Source organism: Zootoca vivipara, chromosome 2 (assembly GCF_965207765.1).
Source record: "Zootoca vivipara chromosome 2, rZooViv2.hap1.1, whole genome shotgun sequence".
In the NCBI taxonomy this organism is placed as follows: Eukaryota; Metazoa; Chordata; class Lepidosauria; order Squamata; family Lacertidae; genus Zootoca; species Zootoca vivipara.
This window is the reverse complement of record NC_142584.1, coordinates 79,758,828-79,778,584: the sequence shown is the minus strand read 5'-3', so window position 1 is coordinate 79,778,584 and position 19,757 is coordinate 79,758,828. Positions and strand designations below refer to the sequence as shown.

Here is a 19,757-nt window from a genome sequence, read left to right as displayed (position 1 = left end):
ACCTTCTCTCCTCTGCCCTATAGGGCCTCATGCACCCCCAAAATTTGTTCCAAAGGGTCTCTCAGTCCTTTAGAACAGATGTTGAGGTTGTGTAGGGGAAAAGAGAGGAACCATACCACCAGTAGAAATCTCTCCTGCTTGTGCACTGTGTTGGAGCCAATACTTAGTTTTAATTTGCATGCAAAATATATTTTTTATACTCTTTTCTGTTGTTGATTTATTTTGTGTAAATTGCTATGGACCAGAGAATATGTAAAACCCATCATGTAGCCCAAACACAATGTTGCATATTTCTGTTATGAAATTGGCAGTGAGATGCAAAGATTTCTGGCATACTTCTAGATTTTGGTAACTGGCTCTTTGTCCCACCATAATAATGTTTAATGTGATGAAAAGTATTGGAAGCAAAGTATTCTTTAGGGGGCTATTATAAATTCTGCTTCTTCCTTGTGTAGGAGGCTTGCATATCTGCATTTGGGAGGTGTTTTTTTAAGCAAACAAGATGGATAAATGCTACTTTGACTATGAAATACTACTTATTTTTGGCTGATATTACTTAGCTTTCGGCAAGCATAGTGAGGTGCCTAATTAAAGTTGGGAACTTCACGTAGTGGCTTGGATTTCTGTTAACATCAGATGCAAGGCAACAAAGCAGCTAGAAATAAAGAGAAAATTAACATTATCCAAGTGTATAGGGGTCCGTGTTGTACCTCACAGTAAGATAGTTAAGCTTTCTTCTGATCATTCCAAATTGGATGTGGAGAATTTTTAGAAAATATTTGTATTTTAATTCAGGGGACATTGCCCATGCCTCTTAGTTCCAAGGTCAATGAATGTAGAGCACAAGGTCTTGAAACCCCGAGAACAGCCCAGTGTAGATTGAGCATGCTCATGAGTGTGGAATACTGACTGTTGCAGAAAAAATGGGAGGGGAGGGAGATGTAGTGGCTAGAACAGGGGTCAGCAAACTTTTTCAGCAGGGGGCCAGTCCACTGCCCCTCAGACCTTGTGGGGGGGCCGGACTATATTTTGCAAAAAAATAATGTATGAAATCCTATGCCCCACAATTAACCCAGAGATGCATTTTAAATAAAAGGGCACATTCTACTTATGTAAAAACACGCTGATTCCTGGACTGTCTGCGGGCCGGATTTAGACGGTGATTGTGCCGCATCTGGCCCCCGGGGCTTAGTTTGCCTACCCATGGGCTAGAATCACAAAGGGATTTCTGAAAGAAGTGAATGTTTAGGCTGCAGGCCTCAGTGGATTGGGGCACATCTGTTTTTTTTAAAAAATTATTTTTTATTAATTTTGAAATACACACAACCAAATACCAACATTACAAAACATCAACACACACACATACAAAAAAAAACCCAGCAAAAAAAACGACAAAAAAAATCACCATGTATGTATTCTCAACCCCTTATTTACTTCACTTTGTTTTGGTGACTTCCTCGTATCCCTCCCTCCTGATTTTAATCTCTTCTCATATTTATTCATTGCAGTTTCCTTCTAACAATTTCAACCCATACTCTTTAAACATATATTCATGCAGCTAATCACTATCCTTAAACATTACCCTTATTCTAATTAACATGAAATCCATCTTCTTCTACCCCCCTCCTCCACAGGGCCCCTCCTGCCACGAGTAGGTCCCATGGGTGACGGGCAGTTAAAAATGGTCCATTTTATAGTTTTATAGTTTTCACTGTCTCCCCCTCCCTCCCCCAGAACCTCTCCCTGCCACCAAGAGGCCCCGGAACAAAAGGAGAGATAGAGACAGCAAGCTACCCAACTATCTGTCTAAATAAAAAAATTCTAATAGCTAATTTAACCTAATTTCTAAACCTCATACCTCTATTTTCTCTTATCAAATTTATCAAATTTCCTCCCCTTAGCCTAATCTTCCCTCCAAGAATTTTCATAAAAATTATACAACTCTATTCACACATTACTTCTAGATTAATATTTCAACTCTGCCTCTTCCTCTTCCCTAGAATTCCCCCCATTCAATACAGCAAATCCATGATACAGCCAAGATTTCAAAGCCTAATATTCCTGTCCTGTTAAACGATTACCCTACCCTTTTTTTCATCCCACCCCCACTCTCTCCCATTTTACAACCCTTATTTTTTCCCTCACCTCCTTCTGCCCCATCCTTTCCCTTAACTCCCATATTTCCTCTAATAACCCATTCAATTCTTGTTTTTCCATTTCAGAACCAATCAAATCAAAGTTCCCAATGACTCTTGCTCATTCTTCTCTTCTTGTCGAACTACTTCTGCTTCCTCTTGTTTATTTTCTTGCCCATTGTCCTCAGGAACAGGCTTTTCATTTTCTTTCTCATTCTCAATATTTTCTTTTAGTTCTTGTTCCCATTCCTGGTCCAAAACATTTTTTAGCTGTAAACTAAATTGTCGTTGCCCCTCTGCCAGTTCTCCCAGCAGATTCAGTACTGTCCTCTGGGGAACATCTGCTCCGGCCTCATTCAAGGGCAGAACAAAGATAGGAGGACAAAGAACAATGGAGTCTCAATCTTCTAGTATTCAAAACGTAACCAACTTGGCTGAGAAAATTTTCCACAGAACATATGTTATTCCGCTAATGGTTTCTCTTGCAACAAAGTTTAAATCTTTACCAATTTCTTTGACAGCTGTCAAACTTCCCATTCGGAAAAAAAAAACTTTGCTGAATCTCCTGGGGTGTTGATTCCAGGGTTAAGAAAGGGGTACCCCCCCTTCACTTTCTTTCGTTTGCAGGGATTTTTAATTCATGAAGAACTCCCCCCCCCTTCACCCTGCATTAGGTTGGGGAGTGCAAAGTCTTTCCTTGGTGGTTTCAAAGCTTTGCTACTTTGTCACCGGCTTTGGGTCAGATTCCTGCTTTCTAGTTCATCAATAGGGAGAGACCGACTTCCGTTTTTAAAATCTCTTCCCTTAGTCCAGATATTCCAAATCAACGTCCAAAATCCCAAAAAGAGTTGATCGCCACTACCTCGCGGTCCTGCAGCTTCACACTTCAAAGATAGCAATGTAGTGTCTGTTGCGTCGCAGCTCCAATCCGCCCCCCCGCTCTTGCCGGCTCAAAACAGACTCTGCCGGGGGGAGGGAGAGCTCGCTTTTGGATGCCCACCGGACAATCTGATCCCAAAACGCCCAATTTGGGATTTCTAAACGGGGTCTGCTTTGCTGTAGCAGTTTCCCCCTCCTCTAAAGCGCTGAAACCCACTCCGACGAATTAATCTCCGACTGCGATGGCGGCGCGACCAACCGGAAGTCTCGGATTGGGGCGCACCTGAGTGTGTTTTTATGATTATAATTTAAGCATGTAATGAAAATGAAAATCCCCATCCCCATTCTAGCTGCTGGTCAGGGCTGTGTCTCTGTGTTTGATTTTTGTTTTGTTTTTTGTTTAAAAACACCTCCAGTTTCCAGCCAGCTTCAAAGAATTGTTTTACTTTAACAACAGCGAGGTAGCATGTTTTACTGGCTTTTTTGTGCTTTTGTTGTTGTTGTCGTTTAGTTGTTTAGTCGTGTCCGACTCTTTGTGACCCCATTGACCAGAGCACGCCAGGCACTCCTGTCTTGCACTGCCTCCCGCAGTTTGGTCAAACTCATGTTCGTAGCTTCGAGAACACTGTCCAACCATCTCGTCCTCTGTCGTCCCCTTCTCCTTGTGCCCTCCATCTTTCCCAACATCAGGGTCTTTTCCAGGGAGTCTTCTCTTCTCATGAGGTGGCCAAAGTATTGGAGCCTCAGCTTCACGATCTGTCTTTCCAGTGAGCACTCGGGGCTGATTTCCTTTAGAATGGATAGGTTTGATCTTCTTGCAGTCCATGGGACTCTCAAGAGTCTCCTCCAGCACCATAATTCAAAAGCATCAATTCTTCGGCAATCAGCCTTCTTTATGGTCCAGCTCTCACTTTCATACATCACTACTGGGAAAACCACAGCTTTAACTATACGGACCTTTATCGGCAAGGTGATGTCTCTGCTTTTTAAGATGCTGTCTAGGTTTGTCATTGCTTTTCTCCCAAGAAGCAGGCGTCTTTTAATTTTGTGACTGCTTTCACCATCTGCAGTGATCAAGGAGCATTTCTGCAAAAGCTTTCAGTATGTTGGCAAACTCAGGCCTCCCCCGACCCCACCTCGGTTTATGGTAGATACTGACATAAGACTATAGCAGTAAGTGACGCTTAGATGAAGTTATTCCACCCATTTGTCCTAGTGTTAACAGAATAACCATACGAACATAACGCATGGCAAAGAGCCTAGCCTATACAGGATCTCTACATCCCAATTTATTGGTAATTTGGCTTCATCTTTTCCATGTTTATACTTGTCTGTCTATTTAATCTTTTTATAGTTCTTATCCTTATTTATATGCTTTGGCTAATGAATACCATCCTTCCTTTATCTTGACCTACTTTGCATCTTTCATAAATCTGTGATTCAATGAGTGTCTTAAAAATTACTGAAGATGAGCCAGATTCTTGTTGTCATTGCACACTGAAGCTCAGAAGTACAACATTTTTCAACAATGCTGTATGCCAGTAATATTCTAGCAGGATACATTAAATCTTAACAGTTTGCTCAGAGAGCAGTCGCTTTGGGGCTGAGGGTTTCAGAAAAGGAAATTAATGGGGAAATTGCACTGCACAGTTGTTGCTTTTGGTTCATAGTCCTATTCTCCAGAATGATGCCTTATTATGCTTCTTAGTTCTCTTCCCATTTTAGTAAATACTGCTTTCTTTAAAAAGTATGAAGCTGTTAAGTTCTCACCTTCTACTCTGAATCTCCCCTGGTGAAAACATAGCATTCTTACAGCATTACTTCATCCATATCAAGTTCTCTGATAGCTTAACAAATTGCTGTCCAGGGTATCCTAAAAAATGTAGGCCTATTGTACTTTCTGGTGGCCTTCCTACTGAACAGCATTTGCATCATGCTAGTTTCCATTTCTATTAAAACAGCATGCTGCCCTTCTGATTAAGAAAACACATCAGGGAATATTCTAAATTATAGCTAATCAAGCTGAATGGGCTCGCAACATGTTCAGCATAAATATTATGCAAGATCTACACAATGCCTGCATGTTAGCAAAAGAACAGTTATGAAATTAAGTTAATCTTGGGGAGCATGGTTATCCATTTATTTTCTTTCTTATCAAATATTCCCATCAGTTTATATTACCCTGTCTTCATGATGAAGTAGACTTCTGAGTGCTCCTTCATAAGTATAAATTGAGTTATTGAATTTGCTATGTTCCTCAGATAATTAGCAATCTTGGTTATATTGTCTATGATTAAAACACAACAAGTAGTCCTTTAGAAGGCAAATAGGGTTGCCATATATCCAGAATTTCCCAAACATAGCCGGTATTCAGCCCTTGTAAACAGCATCTGGGTGGAAAATGCTGAAATGTCCCGGAAAATCCGGGCGTATGACAACCCGTGTCAGAAGTGTAGATTTCGGCGAATTTCATTAAAAGTAACTCAAAAACTCTTTTGTGTCCAGATTTTCACTTTTTAAAAATATGGCGACTCTAAAATAAATGACCATGTTAGTATATGTTGAAGTGCTTATCTCTGCTGTAGTTTAGAGGGCCAAACTCTAGGTTCAAAAGGATCCTTGGCATTGAGATATCTAGTGAGCCTTCATCTACATCTGTGTCCCCCATGAGCCGTGGTGCTACAGTGATCACCATGATGGTGTTTAGCAGCTATTTAAATTTCCTGCCATGCTTCAGAGCACCTCGGACATGGTGCTGCAGCAGTACTGACTGAAACACCAGTCAAGGGGGCCTTAGGGCAGAGCTCAATGGTGGGGCCTGCTGCAGCAACAGACGGGAATAACAGGTGCTGACAAAAACCCCGAGTGCTTCACAGCGAGATATTTCGTGAAGAGGTGATGAGTAAACTGAGGCAATCTGTGCATCGGACTCCATTGTATTGAAGGACAGGAACTGTGCCCACTGCATTTGCAACTCATTATATGGTCTTACTTACCAAACTGGGTTACTTATGCCCCGGGGCATGATCTGAAGGCCACATGAAATTACCAGCTTACTGAAGTTTAGGACAATTTAGAGACACTTGCAGTGAAGAGGAGGGCTTGAAAATGCCAACGGGGAGAGATTTTAAAAATTATGTAAATGAATCCACAGAATGAAAATTAACACAAAGTAATTAATCATGATATTATGTGGCCTTTCCTTTGGTAACATTCTTTTTTCCAAATAAAGAAGACACTAATTCAAATTTTCCAATGGTAAAAAAATATGAATTGCTATATCCCATTTTAAGAGCTTGTAAAATAATTGTAGACATGGAATAGTAACTGGTTTCCTGGTCAGATACTGTGTTTTAATTATATAATCTGAATTGTTACTAGGGTAGAGTGTAGATTCCTCATTTAGTTTCATATAACATTGGTGCCTGGATGACTGTTCTGTGAAACTCTGCCATGTGATAGTGCTTTCCAATGAAAACAATGCTAAGACATAATAAAGCTCCTATTTAGTGGATGCTCATAGAAAAGGTTTTAAGTGCAAATGGTAAGTATCTAGGTCCCATTTTGAGATTATGAGAAGATGGATCAGTTGCTACATCAGCTCAATGTGCATTGCAACTTAAGTATTTTCTTATTACAGTGTCTAGTGCAGAAGATAACTGGAAAAATTCCAGTGATCATATGGGCATTAGAAAATATCCTTTCAGTTTGCCAAAAAAGGATTAGTGTGCAGATCTCATTTGGAATTTGCACATGACTATTATTATATAGATAAGAAGAAGGAAATTCCTCAGAATCATGAGAAAGTCAAATAAATTAATATCTAAGAACCCAAGCAGGTAGTAACTCTGTTCTAAGATTAGTTTTTCAGACTTTCATGACAATAGCTGGCCATATAACTTCAAACAATTGCTTTTCTTTGTTGAAGAATATAAGTTTTACAGTTTAAAATTGCAAAGGAACAACACATTTAATTCTATTAACAGTGTTATTCTAGTAATGTTTGGCATGAATTTGGTCTGTTTTAAATACGTTAGCATTCATCTTCAGAATTGCTTTTTTCATTTAGCAAGAGAAATTTGTCTGTGAAATACATCAGTAAGAGGTTTTAAAGGGGAACAGCAAATTTCATTAACAAGTTCATTCATCTGAGAACAAGTTTACAGCACAGTTGCCCAGCTCAGCCAAAGCACAAAGGCAAATAGAAAAGCGGGTTTGGATTTGCAGCATAGTCCCGAGAACGTTATTCCAGTAATGAGATGCCACAGTGTCTGTTTAGGGGGGAAATGGCCCTGAAGGCAGAGAGATGAGGATGTTTTTGGATTTTTGGCAGGAGGGGAGGGAAAGCCATTGTGCAAGCAGTCTCACAGCACCCCTGACTGAAAGAAACAGTGACATGTTTTTGTTTTTAAAAAGTCACCTCATGCTTTCGTCTTGTATCACACACCTACAGACACCGGTTTAAAGAAACAGAGATACCTGTAAGCTTGTTTTCACCCAGAGTTACATTTCATGTGCAACCTGATTATTTTTTCAGTGATCATCTGTTCAGTATAGTTTATGTGCTAGATAACTGCACCTAATAGCAAGCAAGTGACGTGTGCCATTGTTTACACATTTGCTATGTGGTACTGTCAGTTGGACCTTTAGAATTAACAGGCCTATGCATACAATTCTTAGACATATGAAGGACCAAAACAAGAAGGTGGCAAACCTGAAGCACAATCAACAAATGGAAAAGAAGAAGAATGCCCAGTTGCTGGAAGAAGTTCGTAGACGTGAAGATAATATAACAGACAACTCTCAGCATTTGCAGGTGAGTTGCTTTAATTTGTCTAAATATTCTGGAAGTGTTCTGTTGTAAAGAAATAAACAAGTAAATGTGCTCCAAACCTGATTTCTGATGGAATACTGAAAGCTCTTTTTCTTAATAGACAAAGGTCTGGAAAGGTCTGGAAAGGTGGTGCAGAAAGACAACATGCAATTGACTTGTTGCGAAGAAGCACATTATGGTGTAAATCAGGGAAACCTTTCATATGATGATGAGAAGAAAAAATGAAATTTGATTTTGTTTAGGTGAATATAGTTGTATTCCATTGTATATCAAAAAAATGCTGCTATAGCATTCTTAATAGATAGCAAAACTAACTGATATAGGCTGCTTGCATATTCTGGCTGTCATTCTGTGCTGCATTCATATTTTCCAAGGGACCTTCCATAAGAAATGAAAGTATTATTTTAATCTGAATACAGAAGAAAAGGGGTTATAGGAATTTTAAAAGTGGGGACCAGTGAAACATGGTTGGGGGGGGGGAGAAGGCAGAAGAGATGGAGAAGCCCCCTCCCTCAGTATGGCCTCCTTACCTACACTTCAGTGTTGCGCAATTCAGCTACGTATATATAAAATATGTGAGGCTGCTGATCACCTGTTTTGCCTCTGCATCTTTTGTTACCTAGTTTTATCTGCTCAGGAGAACAAGCTGTACCTGTGAATTCGTCCTTCAGTTGCAGCTGTTGTTCAAAATAAAGGACAGGTCCTTCATCTGTTTCTATCAATCTAATTAATTTACTTCATGAGCTGGTGTAACAGCTGCATGATACCAAAGAATGGCCAGGTGGAAATGAGGGCAGTGCCCTTGTACCTTTATAGGTTGTGTAAATGAGGAGATTTTTCCCCAGTGCAGGTTGTCAGGTGAGGGAGAGAAAAGACATGCATCTGTCATTAAGTAAGCATTCATTCAGGCCTTAGCTGGGCCTGGATGTTCTGCAAAGATGGGAGGACGATGAAGACACGGTTTGAAACAGACAAGTTTAAGTTCCAGAGAAGTCATGTCTGGAGTCAGGAAGCAAGGTAGAAGTTTGAGTTGCTGAGGAGCAAAGAGATGGGCCAGAAGTTGGATTATATTTAAAAGAGAGGTCACAATCCAAGACAGGAGTCAGGAAAGGGGAGTAGGAGTGTAGGCAGAGTGTTTACTCTTAAGATGAATTGCTCAGACTAAGAAGCAAGCTCTGATGAGGATGCATCCTTTTCATTCTTCCTGCCTGTTCAATTTACCTTCCTGTGCAAATAAGATTTGAGGGAGCAGTATGCAAAAAGTTTCAGCTACACTCATAAGTCTGTACAGTGGTACCTCGACTTACGGAGGCAATCTGTTCTGCGGCGCTCTTTGGAAGTCAAAAACTTCAGAAGTCGAAGCGTCCATTTTGCGCATGTGCAAAGTGCGATTTTGCGCATGCACAGACCGTGCACGCCGCTTCTGTGCATGCACAGACCGTGTGCGCGGCGAAAATACTTCCGGGTTAGCAGACTTTGGAGGTCGAATCCTTCAGAAGTCGAGGCATTTGTAAGTCGAGGTACCACTGTATTCGCCTCACAATTAACAGAAGTTAATGAGTAGAAGTAGCAAGCTTTAACAGGGCCATTCTATTACAGAAAGAGGAATAACTGTGGTCTTGCCATCTTGTTGCCATGTTGGATGAAAATTTTATTGTATAAAGTTCTGCCCAGCCTATAAATCTTTGAAAGCTATAGATTTAGTCTAGAGCATTGCATTTTGGGTAAATTGAGATGGCAGTCAGTAATAGCAGATGGGAACTGAGTGGTGCTCCCATTCAAAAGTGGCACCAGCACACATCCACAGATAAAATGCAACCTGGGAAGTGACGGGCCCTTCTTAGCCCCCGAGGCTCTCAGCCAATGCTTGACTATTGGCAACATACATCTGTAGAACCTTGCAGTGGAAAGCTGCCATGTGGAGTCGTTCAGATGTCATTACTCCTTATAAAATGTATGCTCTAGTATTTAAAGTATTATGTGCAACTCTGATTTATCATTACCACTAAACTTTAGATTTAGTATTACAGAGATCACACAACAGTATTCAGTGTGAATGGCTGATTTTTACACTCAGTATAAATTTCTTAAATCTGAAACTCTTTCCCAGTCTTTAGCAAACTCTTTTTGGAAAAACAACCTCATTTTGAATCCAAAAAGACAAGAGTTGTCATTTGGGGCTTGTCTTCTCTCTGTCTCTCTCTCTCTTCACCCCATCACCTTTTCTTGAGTCTGTGAAATGAATGAACTAATATATGAAGAAATGGAAGAGCCAATATTTTATGTTTGTTTTCTTTTTAATTCATTGCCTAAAAACAGAATTTTATCTTACATGTGTCCATTTTCAATGGGTAGGTTTCCTGGGGATAATAAGGTTTCTTCTTTTCAAGTGGTTATATGTGCTCAGTGTAAAAAACAACAACAAAATCCCATGCATATTAAACATTAGTATCTTTACAAAGCAAAAGTGGTGAAACAAAAAACAAAGAGAGGCCAGCAGAGAATATCATGCAACTATGTGAGTTTTGGAGATTTGTTCATGGGTACTTCTCTTGCCATTTTTCTGCTTCTTTAATTATAGAAGGATTTTGCCAGGATAGGAAGTGTAACTAATAAGTTCAACCTCAAAAATGTCCACCTTTCAGCAAAATGTATAGTGCATTCTTAATTTCACACACTTCGGTGAGATTCCTCTCTCTCTTTCTTTTTGCCAATAGATGCATTCTAATGTTAGTCATCTCCATGTGGTTAAGCATTTAGTGTAGCTTTACATCTTTTCTTTGTAAGAACAAGAATAATATATGAATTAGCCTTAACATATTCATTCTTATTGCATTCTGTTCTCAAGTTTTAGTGCTCTGAAGTTTTATCTAGAAAAGCAAACTGATTTAACAAAAGATTTAAAAAACTTATTAGCATAATTACAAACTTAGACAATAAGAACTAGTTTGTTTTAAGACTTCTAAATTGGATAGCCTACATATGTGAGGCTATCTGAGTTGAATATGAATTTCTGATTTTTACCATGGGTGGTCGTTACCTGGCCAGCAGAGGTTCCATTAAGCTTGGGATACAGTCAATTTGCAATGAACCTCTGCTAATATTTTATTGAAGTGACAGATTTCAGTGATTTCAGAGTGAACTACAGGACTGAGAATTTACCCCAGGAATGTAAGTTGATGAGTTTTGTGGACCAGTGGCATATTTTGGGATTTGATGCATATTTAGATTTGAATGGTTCAGATGTGACTGAATCGTCAAAAGTTGAAATTCTTTTTGATGAATTCAGGCACGGCAACCAACCTCCTGCTACTAATATATTTAAATTATTTTTTTGTTGGTGGTATTCATGTTTTCAGCAATCTGCTCCTCAGATCAAAGATAAGCCTCTGCTTGCTCTTTGATAGTAACAGGCAGCAGCAAAAACCTACCTCCTATATTAATGCTGTGGACAGAGCATGAAAATGCTTTTCCTGCCTCCTGGCATTTAAAAAGCGGACAGAAATTTATGTCTGATCTTAGTGCTGTGTGGGACCACAATAGTAAGATCAGGGGAAAGCCTCTGTTGCCACCTTTTGATATCAAAGTCAATGTAAGAGAAATGCTGCCTTCTCTTCGAAAGTTTTCATAAAGTGTTTGATAGTTTGCTATCAAAGAGCAGGCAAAGGATTATTTCCAATCTCAGTGCTGAGCACCACATTGCTAAAATCTTATGAAAGATTATTCCTGATATAATCTGGTCATCTAATTCTGGTCCTGACAATGAGTGAATATGTGGAGAGCTGCAATTTCCACACTCATTTATGCTCCCATCAGAATTCTCTAACATCCCTAACCTGCCATTACAAGTCTTCTGGTGGTGAGGGGGGCATTTTGTGCCCCTTCCTCTTATATGCAGTGTTCAATTTATACATTCATTAAAATTATGTCCTTTGGGGCCTATGCTTATAATTTGCATGTCTGTTGAAATACAATTCATTCGTTTCTGGAGAAAACGCCAACAACAACCTGTAGCAAAATTGGACAGTTTATAACTATAACAATAACAATAACTTATTATTTATACCCCGCCCATCTGGCTGGGTTTCCCCAGCCACTCTGGGCGGCTTCCAACAGAAGTATTAAAACACAATAATCTTTATTTAAACAATCTCCATAGTGATATTGGAGAGTAGAAGCTATTTCACAAGTGCCCAAACTCTTCCAGCAAGTCGGAGGTTTTTTTGTCATGACTCTTTAGATCACGCAGGTCCCAGGAAAAGCCCGCTGAGGCAATATGGAAGTGGCCAAGTCAGTACAACAGTCATGAAGCAGACTGCTGGGGAGCAGCTGCAGGAAATGGGCAGGGATAGTTTCTTGGCCAGAAACAGGATCTTCTGGACCATGGACAGCTCCTGTGTCCCAGAGCTGCAGAGCACAAGTCACTTCTAAAGATAAAGATGTAGGGTCTGAAGCTCAACTCCTTTGCTGGAGTATTCTCTACAAATGCTTAAGTGTTGGCGAAACAGGAGAAAGAGAGTTTCGGAGATAGAGAGCAACCATAAATAATACCTCCCTGTTTATTGTTACTGTTGTTTCATATTCCTAGTTGGACTACATCTCCCATCAGCCCCAGCGCCATCACTCCACACAGGGGAGCTGTAGCCCAACAATATCATGAAGGCTGCAGATTCCCCCATCCTTCCAAAGAGTGCTCTGCATAACTAGAGCGATTATGGAAAAGGCACACTCAAGGATACGCAGGCTGTGTTAAGAAAGAGCTATGACATTTTACATTTTATGATTCCTAACCATTGAGGAAAATACCTCTTCACAATTTGCTAAGCAGCACTGACCTCCATTCAGGGCTGGATTCAGGTTTGATGAGGCCCTAAGCTACTGAAGGTAATGGGGACCTTTATCTGTCCAGCGTCCTTTGTCAACAACAAATTGTCGCTGTTTTTTGTGTCGAATATGTGGTAATTTATGGACCTAATAGGTATCTAAAGCCATTTGCACATAACAAATAGGAGCCTACACAACACAAAACACAGTTGTTGTATGTAGGTTTTATTTTGTTTTTTATATTATATTTTGGAAATGTACATCCAGTTGTTTTTTCCTTTAAATTTTTTTGGGGCCCCCAAGAGAGTGGGGCCCTACGCTATAGCTTGTTTAGCTTATACGTAAATTCGGCACTGTCTCCATTTAGGAATTACACCTCTGTATCTGCTCTTAAATGCTAGGCTGGATATTTTTAAACATGTGTATGAATAGACACTGTAAGAATTATGGTTCTTAGGAAAAACCTGCAACAAAACCCACAGAATTTTTTCGTAAGATACACCTTTCTTTCTTCCCTCCCCTCCTCTCAATGTTTATGTAATAACTTACACATGTGGGACTCTTGTAATCTCTAGGGGGCAATCACATTCAACATGCATCAAAAGAAGTAGTTCACTTAAACCAACTCTCCCTATCCAGCAATAATTACCACAGGTTTACACTGAGATATAGTTGCAAAAGGTTAGTGAGCAGGGCATCTGCAAATCAAGTCACATGTCAACTCTACATCAATAACCTCAAATAATAATCTTATAATAAGATGTTAGCATTTCAGCACATCACAGCCTAATGTAAAAAGCTAAAAGAAGTTCATTTCTCTACTGTTTGGTTTGATTTATAGCTTGTCTAATATCTTACTAGTTATAAATTTAAACACCCAAGGTTATATAAATCATAATCAGTGTCAAAGGCAATAATTTAGACAGAAATTTAGCACTATTAAAAATAGCAATCAATCACTTGTGTCTTAAGAAGTGGATCTCAGTCCATTCTTGATAAATGTATTTTATTTGCTAAGGTTTACTGTTTACAGAGTTTACAGCCAGCTTCTATAGTTTGCAATTTCAAAATTGCAAATTTCACAGTTTTCAGTAAAGTTGTACATTTTAATGGAAAGAAGTTTTGTTTTTCTTTTTTCTTTTGCAAACGCTACATATGATGAGATATATATTTCCATCTGTACACCATATTTTGCCACTCTTTTTCCAAAACAGCTAGCATCATGTTACTTGTAATAAAATCAGCAAACCATTTAAAAGTATGAGATTAAAATTATTTTTTTCAAAGAAAATTCCAAAGACTTTTTTAAAGCAACCAAAATCTATAACTCAAATAATGAAACAAACTGATATTGCCATCAATTAATCACATCTCATTAGAACTAATCATTCCTTTCAAGTCCTCATCAAAATCCCAAAAAGCATAATTATTTTGACAGAGACTAGCAGACTAGACATTTTAAAACCTACTGTGAATTTTGTCACTTCCTCATAAATACGATTCACTCTCTTGTAATCTAAAATCGTACCCTCAGAGGGATCCAGACCTCTTTTACTTCCATTAATATATTACAGTACAGTTTTATTCTTCTAAGAAGTGAGGTAAGCTTTGTCCTTTTAATGCTGTATCAAATCATTAAAATAGGTGTAAGGGAAAAATCACAGTGCATCTAGCCCCATACCAAATATTCTATGCTTGTAAGCTGGTAAATGGTTATCTACTAACACATTGCTTTATAAATGATCTTATTATCGTTAGATAAATTGTGCTTGTTAATGTGTTTCATCTCAGCCCCTTCGTCTTGAATCTTTTGCATGGCCCCATGAGGCTCAGCCATTCCAGCGAGCCTACAGGGTATGTTTTAAAAAGCAATCTGCTGTTGCCTATTGGGCAGTTCCCACAGCACAGCAGCTCTCCCTTTCTGAATGTTTATTATTATTATTTACTTTACAGTATTACATTCAATTACACATATTACCATTCATTTTATCATACGTTCCACGTTATCCATTATACAATCTATATGTACCTATTTGTTAGTATACGTTTTCCTTATTTTTACCTTTGTGACTTCCCTCCACCAAAGCTCACCTTCTTTTGTTATTCATTACTTTTATATTGTGTTACAGATATACTTTATGTATTCCCCATTGTCCATTTTCCCATAATATAACCTTAACTTTATGAACTTCAGTCAATACATACCAATAACTTGATTTTAGAACCATGTTTTGCCATGTATTCTTCCACACATTCCCATTCTTAACTTAGTTTCTGGTTTGATTGGAATCTAACAGCTGCTGTCATCTTAGCCAACTATAAAAATTCACAAAGCTTGTTTTGCCACTCCACTATTGAGGGGACGGTGTCCCCTTTCCAGCTCTCCCTTTCTCTCCTTGCAGATGTAGTTTAACCTTAGCTGGTTGCTACTGGGCCAAGTAAGTATTTCTCTCTCTCTCCCTCTTCCTTCCCTCCCTCCCTAAATATGAGTGGTATCGTTGTTGTTGTTGTTTAGTCGTTTAGTCGTGTCCGACTCTTCGTGACCCCATGGACCATAGCACGCCAGGCACTCCTGTCTTGCACTGCCTCCCGCAGTTTGGTCAAACTCATGTTCGTAGCTTCGAGAACACTGTCCAACCATCTTGTCCTCTGTCGTCCCCTTCTCCTAGTGCCCTCAATCTTTCCCAACATCAGGGTCTTTTCCAAGGATTCTTCTCTTCTCATGAGGTGGCCAAAGTATTGGAGCCTCAGCTTCACGATCTGTCCTTCCAGGGAGCACTCAGGGCTGATTTCCTTAAGAATGGATAGGTTTGATCTTCTTGCAGTCCATGGGACTCTCAAGAGTCTCCTCCAGCACCACAATTCAAAAGCATCAATTCTTCGGCGATCAGCCTTCTTTATGGTCCAGCTCTCACTTCCATACATCACTACTGGGAAAACCATAGCTTTAACTATACGGACCTTTGTAGGCAAGGTGATGTCTCTGCTTTTTAAGATGCTGTCTAGGTTTGTCATTGCTTTTCTCCCAAGAAGCAGGCGTCTTTTAATTTCGTGACTGCTGTCACCATCTGCAGTGATCAAGGAGCCCAAGAAAGTAAAATCTCTCACTGCCTCCATTTCTTCCCCTTCTATTTGCCAGGAGGTGATGGGACCAGTGGCCATGATCTTGGTTTTTTTGATGTTGAGCTTCAGACCATATTTTGCGCTCTCCTCTTTCACCCTCATTAAAAGGTTCTTTAATTCCTCCTCGCTTTCTGCCATCAAGGTTGTGTCATCTGCATATCTGAGGTTGTTGATATTTCTTCCGGCAATCTTAATTCCGGCTTGGGATTCATCTAGTCCAGCCTTTCGCATGATGAATTCTGCATATAAGTTAAATAAGCAGGGAGACAATATACAACCTTGTCGTACTCCTTTCCCAATTTTGAACCAATCAGTTGTTCCATATCCAGTTCTAACTGTAGCTTCTTGTCCCACATAGAGATTTCTCAGGAGACAGATGAGGTGATCAGGCACTCCCATTTCTTTAAGAACTTGCCATAGTTTGCTGTGGTCGACACAGTCAAAGGCTTTTGCATAGTCAATGAAGCAGAAGTAGACGTTTTTCTGGAACTCTCTAGCTTTCTCCATAATCCAGCGCATGTTTGCTATTTGGTCTCTGGTTCCTCTGCCCTTTCGAAATCCAGCTTGCACTTCTGGGAGTTCTCGGTCCACATACTGCCTAAGCCTGCCTTGTAGAATTTTGAGCATAACCTTGCTAGCGTGTGAAATGAGCGCAATTGTGCGGTAGTTGGAGCATTCTTTGGCACTGCCCTTCTTTGGAATTGGGATGTAGACTGATCTTCTCCAATCCTCTGGCCATTGCTGAGTTTTCCAAACTTGCTGGCATATTGGGTGTAGCACCTTAACAGCATCATCTTTTAAAATTTTAAATAGTTCAGCTGGAATATCATCACTTCCACTGGCCTTGTTATTAGCAGTGCTTTCTAAGGCCCATTTGACTTCACTCTCCAAGATGTCTGGCTCAAGGTCAGCAACCACACTACCTGGGGTGTACGAGACCTCCATATCTTTCTGGTATAATTCCTCTGTGTATTCTTGCCACCTCTTCTTGATGTCTTCTGCTTCTGTTAGGTCCTTACCACTTTTGTCCTTTATTATGGTAATCTTTGTACGAAATGTTCCTTTCATATCTCCAATTTTCTTGAACAGATCTCTGGTTTTCCCCATTCTATTGTTTTCCTCTATTTCTTTGCATTGATCATTTAAGAAGACCCTCTTGTCTCTCCTTGCTGTTTTTTGGAAATCTGCATTCAGTTTCCTGTATCTTTCCCTATCTCCCTTGCATTTTGCTTGCCTCCTCTCCTCCGCTATTTGTAAGGCCTCGTTGGATAGCCATTTTGCTTTCTTGCATTTCCTTTTCCTTGGGATGGTTTTCGTTGCTGCCTCCTGTATAATGTTACGAGCCTCCATCCATAGTTCTTCAGGCACTCTGTCCACCAAATCTAAATCCTTAAACCTGTTCCTCACTTCCACTGTGTATTCATAAGGGATTTGATTCAGATTATATCTTACTGGCCCAGTGGTTTTTCCTACTTTCTTCAGTTTAAGCTGGAATTTTGCTATAAGAAGCTGATGATCTGAGTTACAGTCAGCTCCAGGTCTTGTTTTTGCTGACTGTATAGAGCTTCTCCATCTTTGGCTGCAGAGAATATAATCAATCTGATTTCGATGCTGCCCATTTGGTGATATCCATGTGTAGAGTCGTCTCTTGTGTTGTTGGAAGAGAGTGTTTGTGATGACCAGCTTGTTCTCTTGACAGAACTCTATTAGCCTTTGCCCTGCTTCATTTTGAACTCCAAGGCCAAACTTGCCAGTTATTCCTTTTATCTCTTGATTCCCTACTTTAGCATTCCAATCCCCTGTAATGAGAAGAACATCCTTCTTTGGTGTCATTTCTAGAAGGTGTTGTAGGTCTTCATAGAATTGGTCAATTTCACTTTCTTCAGCACCGGTAGTTGGTGCATAAACTTGGATTACTGTGATGTTAAAAGGTCTGCCTTGGATTCGTATCGAGATCATTCTGTCATTTTTGAGATTGCATCCCAATACAGCTTTTGCCACTCTTTTGTTGACTATGAGGGCCACTCCATTTCTTCTACAGGATTCTTGCCCACAGTAGTAGATATGATAGTCACCCGAACTGAATTCGCCCATTCCCTTCCATTTTAGTTCACTGATGCCCAGGATGTCGATATTTATTCTTGTCATCTCATTTTTGACCACATCCAGCTTACCTCCATCCATGGTTCTTACATTCCAGGTTCCTATGCAATATTTTTCTTTACAGCATCGGACTTTCCTTTCGCTTCCAGGCATATCCGCAACTGAGCGTCCTTTCGGCTTTGGCCCAGCCGCTTCATCAGCTCTGAATCTACTTGTACTTGTCCTCCGCTCTTCCTCAGTAGCATGTTGGACGCCTTCCGACCTGAGGGGCTCATCTTCCAGCGTCATAACTTTTATATGCCTGTTGTCTTTGTCCATGGAGTTTTCTTGGCAGGGATACTGGAGTGGCTTGCCAGTTCCTTCTCCAGGTGGATCACGTTTAGTCAAAACTCTCCACTATGACCTGTCCATCTTGGGTGGCCCTGCATGGCATAGCTCATAGCTTCTCCGAGTTATTCAAGCCCCTTCGCCACGACAAGGCATTGATCCATGAAGGGGATGAGTGGTATCATCCCTCCAATATTACAGAGTTCATCCAGCCCATAATTAATCATGCAGCATCTGCATGTTTGTGTGTGTTTTGACCCTACAGCCTGCTGGTACATGTATTTCACCCTCACAGGACTAGGTCAAATTTTGTCAGCAAAACTACTGGTGATGCATAATGTAGGAATGGCCACCGGGCGTGAGGCACACCACCGCTTGCGCAGATAAGCCAAGGCTTGACCTTTGGGGTGCGAGGCAAACCACTGCCCACGAGCAATCTGCGGCTGTCATGCCCTCGGTCTCACCTTTGGCTTTCTCAGTAGTCTGCCATCCCCTGTCTGTGACCTTTGCCTCCCTTTGGAGGCTCACTTCCCACTTGGTAGGAACATGACGTGGTGGAGCAGGACTCGCAAATGTCAGAGGAAACATACGTGTCAGCTCATGATGTAAAAGTGCTAAAGGTCAGCCTGTTCCTAAACGTGTGCATATTGTGCTAATAAAAAGGGCTCTGCTGAGCTTGCCAATCAGCTCACCTGCAACAACTCCCTGACTACGTGTGCTTCATTACACATAATCCATAAAATATTTTTATGACCCAATGGATCACATAACTCAATGGCGTAGCAGCAGGTTTTGCATAGATAACCCCGCCAGCTCAGCCCCCTGGCTCAGTTAGCAGGTCTAGGGAGGCATTTGGGCTGAGCCCTTGGAAAGCCAGTGTCAATCAGGGTAGAAGGTACTAGGCTATGTAGACAAGTAGTCTGACTCAGCAAGATCCTTCTGTCCTCGCAGGGGTTTTACAGAGTGGAGTCATGCTTTCATACGCAATTGATGATGATAGCAAATGTGACAGAAATAATTGTCAGTACTTGCACCTTAGCACACCTTGTGATTTAAAATATTACAGGGAAAGCTCAGGCAGATACTTGTTTTAATACTTAGCTTTTGCTAATAAAACGTATACCTCAAAATCACAGTTAGGCAGGTGGCAGCAAAGGTCTAAAAGGAAACATTTGAAACATAGCATATCAGCTTACCACATGGAATCTCTCCCCCCCCCAGGTTAAGAGGGTTCTCTTGACAGCCCCCCACACTCCATAGCCAATTTGGGGGGGGGATGCAGGAGGAAGAGACGGGGGGAAGCCCCACTGCACAAGTAGAAGCCCTTGCGCCAGGCTACCACTGACGGGGTTCATTAAGCAAACCCCACCCAGAAAGTTTTATAAGACCCACTTTTATTACACCAGACAATAAAGCACCTCACTAATGAGCAGATGCTGACAGATGCCTTCTGTATCGCTAGCTGAGGCTCTCTTTGTTTTGTCTCCGGAGAAAGATCTACAGTAGCAGCCTTGAGCTAGTAGATAAGTTTC

General features: G+C 40.5%; 1 protein-coding gene across 1 annotated transcript in view; it reads left to right on the top strand.

Moving 5' to 3' along the window:
* Nucleotides 1-19,757, top strand: part of ERC2 (ELKS/RAB6-interacting/CAST family member 2) — a 391,348-nt gene that overhangs the window by 258,884 nt on the left and 112,707 nt on the right. The window contains exon 13 of the mRNA XM_060271028.2: nucleotides 7,695-7,830. Coding sequence (XP_060127011.1) covers nucleotides 7,695-7,830 — 136 coding nt within the window. The remainder of the gene's footprint in view (nucleotides 1-7,694; nucleotides 7,831-19,757) is intronic.